This window comes from Heliangelus exortis, chromosome 2 (genome assembly GCF_036169615.1).
Source record: "Heliangelus exortis chromosome 2, bHelExo1.hap1, whole genome shotgun sequence".
Classification (NCBI taxonomy): domain Eukaryota; kingdom Metazoa; phylum Chordata; class Aves; order Apodiformes; family Trochilidae; genus Heliangelus; species Heliangelus exortis.
The window spans coordinates 62,775,648-62,782,943 of NC_092423.1; the positions used below are offsets into that span (position 1 = coordinate 62,775,648).

Consider the following 7,296-nt stretch of genomic DNA (forward strand, 5'->3'; position numbering starts at 1 on the left):
CAAAAACCAAGCTCCAGAATCATAGAATCATAGAATTGGCTGAGTTGGAAGGGACCTCAGAGATCATCAAGTCCAACCCTTGATCCACTACCGCTGCAGTTACCAGACCATGGCACTGAGTGCCACATCCAGGCTCTTTTTAAATATCTCCAGGGACGGAGAATCCACCACTTCCCGGAGCAGCCCATTCCAATGTCTGATCACCCTCTCAGTAAAGAAATTCTTTCTAATGTCCAACCTAAACCTCCCCCGGCACAACTTGAGACCGTGCCCTCTTGTCTTGCTGAGAGTTGCCTGGGAAAAGAGACCAACCCCCCCCTGGCTACCCCCTCCTTTCAGGGAGTTGTAGAGAGTGATGAGGTCTCCTCTGAGCCTCCTCTTCTCCAGGCTGAACAGCCCTAGCTCCCTCAGCCTCTCCTCATAGGATCTGTGCTCGAGTCCCTTCACCAGCCTGGTTGCCCTCCTTTAGACCTGCTCCAGGACCTCAATATCCTTCCTAAACTGAGGGGCCCAGAACTAGGCACAGTACTCGAGGTGTGGCCTCACCAGTGCTGAGTACAGGGGCAGAATCACTTCCTTGGACCTGCTGTCCACGCTGTTCCTGATACAGGCCAGGATGCCATTGGCCTTCTTGGCTACCTGGGCACACTGCTGGCTCATGTTCAGCTTCCTGTCAATCCAGACTCCCAGGTCCCTCTCTGTCTGGCTGCTCTCCAACCACTCTGTGCCCAGCCTGGAGCTCCCCATGGGGTTGTTGTGGCCAAAGTGCAGGACCCAGCACTTGGCTTTGTTGAACCTGAATGGTACAGCATTGTTTTGTGGGCCAGGCCTGCTCTTACTGCTCGCACTAGTGCTGAAAACACAAGCCTGGGAAGTCCCAGCAGGCAGCACCGACCCTACAAGGCACCAGTGAGCCCCATGCAGTCTGCTGGAGGGCAATGGCACGTGGATTTCCCATTGGGCAGTTATTACAGTGTTTATTTAAGGGTTTCAAGAAAAAGGCAATTACTCTTCAGATGTAGGGAGATTAATCCTGGTTCCTTATTCACATGGCATATTAACACTCCTCCTTTATTGTCTCTCTAGGGCTTTGACCTCATATTTAAACTAACAGAATGAAAGATAGCCAGGCTCTCACTGAAGTACCTCCACATAGCTGCTGTTGCTAATGATTTGCAAATGGAACTTCTAAACAGGCATGCCCTTTCTTTCTTGCACTATCCCCTAGACAACTTGTTTAAGGAGAAGTAAATAAAGCCACATGTACAATGGCAGATTCCTGATGTGATTTCTCTCTCCATTCTGTAGGGGAGAAGGAGAGTAGTCACCTCTCCCCTCTGCATTTCTCTTAGACTCCCCTCCAAGGAGCCAGAATGCCATACAGAACAAGCTTCCTCTAAAGCCTGGAGAGATTAGCTGGTGGTTGGGGAACTCTGCTGCAGGAGGAATTGCTGAGCATGAGGCTGAAGAAAGCTGAAGGGGCAGGGGTGAAAGTTATTTGCCTGGATCTTTCCATCATGTAACTGTTCAGATGTGCTTTTGACGACTGTGCAGTCTGTGCTGACATACGTGCATACTTGACAGTATACACAGAGCTCTTATTTTTTTCTGGCCCTGAATTACACTTGCTCACCTTTTAGCTTCAGGGGACAGCTCTGCAGCAGCTTTCCACAGAGCGGGTCAGCTCTGTGGGCTACAGAGGATCAGGCTGGTAGGAGACAGCTGGAGTATGTCCACCTGCATCTGCTCAGTGACATGGGACAGAACCCAGGGGCTGCAAAACCCCTATAGAACTGGGATGAGTGGTACCTGCTGAGACCCAGCTCCACCATTCCTGAGGTTCATTGCCTGAGCCTGGCCATTCCTTATCCTTTAAAACTTGAAACTCTCAAGGTCACATGTACCTTTTCCTAAACCTGGGAGCTTCATTTGCTTGTAGGCAGATGCTGAAGGGAAGGATACTGGGGCATCTAAAAAGAATCTCTCTGTTCCTAGTTCACAGCATTGGTGATGAGTGGAGTTGAAGCATTTCAGTGCTAGAGATCACTAAGCTGCAACAGGCCAGCAAACAACAAAACTGTGGTAATATTTGTAAACTGGAGCATGTAGAGTGTTAAGCTCCAGATGATTGCTCAGGTAAACAGTTATGTTTTTCATCTTGCTGTAAATGAAGTAACTAATCTCTTCTGCAGGGCTTCAGAGGGCAGAACTGTGGAGGTCCCATACAGAGGGGACGTGGAACTCACCATCCTGGACATCCTTGGGGGGCTGCGCTCCACCTGCACCTACGTGGGAGCTGCCAAACTCAAGGAACTGAGCAGAAGAACAACATTCATCCGGGTCACCCAGCAACACAGTCAGGTCTTCTCTTAGCCAAGGGCTGGGGGTCTGGAGAGAGAGGGGCTGGGGAGGGGAGCAGGAAGGGCTGCTGTTTTCTTTTGCTTTCTCCTCCATGTTGTGTTAGTGGCAAACTCTCCTCTCTCGTAATGGCAGTGGATAACTGTAGATGGGATTTGGAAGGGGAAGGTGGTGCTATTAACACAGTGCCATTGGTTCAAAATGCAATAGCCTCATCTTTTATTGCTGTGCCTATTTAATTTTTTAATCAATATTTCTTCACCTGATTTTTCTCCCTCTCTGCTGAATAGCTGCTGAAACCTCAGTTAGCAGGAACTGGCTTGTACAGACATGGCTGTTATGCCTGCACACATACACACATTCCCTTTTTTTAAGACTGACCTGTCAGCTACCACCGCTTCTGGCAGCGTGACCTCCAGACACTGCAGGCTGGGAGAGAAAAAGATTCAAGGAATTGCACAGAGAAATCAAAAATCAAATTCTCTTAAGCTTCGTTCTGGCAACAGAATGGATGTTTGTGGCGTGGCTGCCAGCCTGCAGAATGTTAGAGGTGGATGGTGGATGAGGCCTGGCTACTGGTGACTTCTTACTGTGATGACAAAAATGTCACACCTCTTTCACTCTCAGGTCACAGGCCTGGTCCTGCTGTTCTTAATCTCCCTACTCAATGGACTTGCCTCTTCAGAGAAGGTGGCATTGAATGTAGCAAACCCATACTGTCTCCCCTGCCTCCATCTGTGGAGGTCATTCAGGAGAAAACATCTCAGAGCTCACCTGCTTTTTCATGCAATCAGTTATTGAATTACCCGGGTTCTTGCTTTTACCTCTTCTCTCTGAGCAGATTTTTAAGACATTTAAGCTCAGCAACAGTAGCCCCACCAAGGGAGGTGGGAGTTTTTCTGCAGCCCACTCTCTTCCCTTGCTTATTCATATCCACTTAACACAGATGTAAACATGCTGTGCTGTACAGTGCCTGTGGCCTGGGGAACAAGGCTGGAAGAATCAAATTCCCTTGTGGTTATTTGGTGCCATTACTTTGCAGTTCTTGCACCATGAAAAGCAAAAGTGAGCTTTCAGCCCAATACCCCAATTGCAAGACACTGGTAGGCTGAAATGGAGTTTGCTGCATTTGCTGCAAAGGCAGTAATGAATGTTTAAGACTCTGGGTAACACTTTAATCAACTGTAATGTCCCACTAATTAATTGATAAATCACAATGAAATTTCTTAGGAAATACACTGCATCCACATGAATACCACAGTAGCTCATTATGATAAATGATGTAAAAGTGAGCACCAACAGAATTAATAATGCTGGGCCACTTACTGTAAAGTGTTGCTGAGGTTGTAATACAGCTGATAGTACTTCAGTGTCTTGCTCTCCCCTCTTGTAGATACCTGTAGAAAGAGGCAGGCTTCCTTTTAAAAGCAAAAGAGTCATCTATAGAAAGAAGAACAGCAAAGAGAAACTCATATGTTGGACTGCTCAAAAAGCCATACACAATGATTGGTACAGTGATCATGCAGAGGAGCAGACCCAGGCCACAGGCTGATCCCTGGTGATTCTCAAGTGCTGTGTGTACATCAGAAAAAAACCCCCCAGGATATCTTCTAAATAGCCTGGTGTTTCAAATGTTTTCCTTTCAACATGTATGACATAATTTTTAATTATGGTATGACCCCTTTCTCTTCTTTGGAGGTGCATAATGGCCTTAATGTGAACACAGGTTATGCTTGTGCTGGCTTTAAGGACCACTTGTTCTGCCCACGTAGATACCATAAAGGAGCCTGAACACAGAAGAGAAGAAGGCCCTGTAAATAAAGGACCTGATCTCTACTCCCTCCAGCCTGAAAGCATCACATTAAGGTGGTGCCAGGCTTCTTTACCACAAACCACATACTGCTCTTACCTGAGTACAGACAATTCTGCTACGCTGCATCAGCACAGCTCTAGGTGGTCACTGTTGCTTTATGTGTGTGATGTGAATGGAAGGGGTACACAGGCAAACCAACACCTCTGCCAGGAGTGGGGTTAAACCATGACAGCACAGGCCTGACCAGGGTGACTACAGGTGTGTCCCCACACTCGTGCCTTCATACGTGGGAAGTGCAGCAGTCTGCTGGTCTCTCACCCACCCTCGCTAGCGCTTTTCTACTTTTTTTAGCTACATTTCTAAATGGAATTTAAGAAATACGTATACATATATAAAATATATATTTGTAAACATTTTTTTTTTAAAGTCATACGCACATTGAGCAGAGCAGCTTTATGACAGAGCTTCAGAACAGTTTCTTTTCCAAAGGGCAGGTGCTGGGAGGGTAGGGGAGCTGCCTCTGCACAGGCATGGCAAGCTTGGAGCTTCCCCCCCACCCCGGCAAGGAGGCTGCACACTTACACAGCCAGCCTGGCCAGGGGCCACTCTTACACCCCCTTTCCTTCCCCTGTCACACATACCTCTGACTGACCAATGACTAACAGGAAAGGATGGGGATAGGCTAATCGTAAGCAGTCTCCTGAATTCCTTAGGCTGTGAATGACATCAGTGCTAATAATAGTTACTGATAAAGCTTTGACTTCGGGTATTTGGTTTTCTAAATAGCAGTTCTTACCATCATTTTGATATGCAGCATGTTTTTTCTCTCTCTCTCCACAGTGAGTGAGAGAAATTGGCTGTAGAAAGGCTGTACTGGTGGCACAGCTGCATGTCACCCAATGTTCTATGTGAGTTTTGTTCAGGGATAATCCTCCATGATGTCAGCACTCACCATTATACATGACACAGCTCAGACAGGCTGGAAAATGTAAAAAAGAACTCGAGCCCTTCTGTAACACCCAGTCCTGTGTTGCCCTTATCTTCACTTGCCCCACAGGGCCTGTGCCGACTGCCACCCTCACAAGGAGCTGGGGCAAAGAGGGAGGGGAGGGTGCACTGTGCCTGGCAGGATGGTCCAAGCAGAGTACAACCACTGACAAACACCATGTGCCATTTGTGGATCTACCTCACCTGCACATTTAAATGGGTTCTCTGTTACTTGGTGTCGTTCTTGGGGGGGCAGGAAGGGATGAAATTTGTAAGTGCATAGTGGTGGGTGATGGTGTGTAACCTAACCCCATCCTGTCCAGAGGCATGCTCTGTATGTGATAATCTACACTGTAGGCCAAGGCCATGCCTGCTTCCTCCAGCCAGCAACTGCCAAGTTGGGCACCCAAGAGCACTGTTGGGGTTTGCCCCCCTGGCTCTGCAGTGATTTAGGTTTAACATACCAAAGATCTAGAAGCAGGGATGCTGAAAAGGGCAGCGTTACATCATTAAAGCAATCCCTGCTGAGTGTGCCCACCTCCGGCTTCTTGAAACACAGGGACACTTCCTCAGAACACCCCTGCAATTTCCAGGCATACGCAGGAGTCTCTGTGCTGCAGCACATTTTGCAGGGGGGGTGGGGGCTGGCTGTCCCTCTGACCCATGCAGCCTGGCTCATCCAACTCTCCTTGGGGAGGAAGGTCACGGGGCAGCAGCAGCCTTGCTGATGCCCGAGCAATTGCGTGGTGGCTGCAGGCAGTGCACGTGCAGCCCCTGTGGTAGACATGAGGTCAGCTTTTAAGATGAGTGAGGTTTGAGCCAGCATCCTGCCAGATGCAAAACAAGCTGTGCAGGTCTCCTTCCTCTGAAAGAATCAAGTGCACACACCCAGGGGTTGCACTCCTGTCCCCTGGTTGGCACAGCCACCTCTTCTGTTTTTCTCAGCACAGGGCATGGCAGGGGTCTATAGGGCCACCCTGTAAATAAGTTGTCAGCATGAGCAGGGGGAGCCTCTGCTTACATTTGGAGGAGCCTTTCCCAGACAAAGTGTGTCTGTCATCCTTTCAGTTGGTCAGTAGCAGGGGTGAGAAAGGATGAAGGAAAGTAAGAACTTCAGTGGCACTTTACCAAGCCACACAGTGCTGGGACAGGGGCTGGTGTTTTCCAGTCATGGACACAATGAAAATTTGAAACCTTTTTTAAACCAAGCACTCCATAGTTTATACCTGTTCAGCTCCACTTTCTTTAACAGACTTACTGCTTAGCTTTCTGCCAGTGTATGTACAGTGTCTGTCCATCACTGCCTCCCACCCCTGAAGATGTTGCTTTTTGGTCACAACTACCAGTTTTATACCAAAAGTTCTCTGTTAGAGCCAGGAGGGGGTTTGCAACTGGTGCCAAGTTTGGCCTTGCTTGTGTAGAAAGAGAGAAAACAAAACCAAACCAAGACCCTAGAACAGCGGTTTGCCTTCTGCACCAGGCAGAGCCTTCCCTGCAGGCTGGGAGCTGCCCAGGGGTGGAGAGGCCAAAGCATGTTTGGGTTAGATGCTGGCACAGCTCCGCACCCCTAAACACAGCATGGACAACCACCCTGCTGCCTTTGCTTCGCTTGTGGTCATTCAGATGTTTGAGGGAGCCCTCCAGCATTTACTTGACACAATGTTTACCAGTTTGAAGTTTTCATACTTTAATAAATACTTCAAAGTCCAAAACTCCGCGGTGTTGCCTGCGATAACTGTGAAGCGCTTCTGCGTCCCAAAAGGAGCTGATGGTTGCTCAGTGTTTCCCTGACCTGCTGAGATGGCGACGATAAGCGCGGCCTCCCCTCGCCTGTACCAGCCACGTGTGATCCACATGTCGGGCACACCTGGCACAATCATTTAACGTGTTCAAAAGTTGTGGATGGAAAGTTTTTGTTATGCAATAAAGAGCTTCACTTGGATGGTCTGGAGAGGGTTTTATGGCTATGGATGAGTACGCGTGCATTTCTGTGTTGTGGTGGGCAAAAGCAAACGCTGTAAAACATGTTGCCAGTGTGTGTGTGTGTCTGTGTGTGTGTGTAATTAAATTGGGCAAATTACTTCTCTAGGAAAGCTATCTCCCACAGAGTCAAACTCAAGAAGACAAAACCCACACCA

General features: G+C 48.3%; 1 protein-coding gene across 2 annotated transcripts in view; it reads left to right on the forward strand.

Moving 5' to 3' along the window:
• GMPR (guanosine monophosphate reductase) overlaps positions 1–2,580 on the forward strand; it is a 44,566-nt gene extending 41,986 nt beyond the window's left edge. For both annotated transcript variants that reach the window (XM_071736408.1, XM_071736409.1), the window contains exon 9: positions 2,193–2,580. In XM_071736408.1, the coding sequence (XP_071592509.1) occupies positions 2,193–2,373 (181 nt within the window). In that variant the 3' untranslated portion in view covers positions 2,374–2,580. The remainder of the gene's footprint in view (positions 1–2,192) is intronic.
• The last annotated feature ends 4,716 nt before the right edge of the window (positions 2,581–7,296 follow it).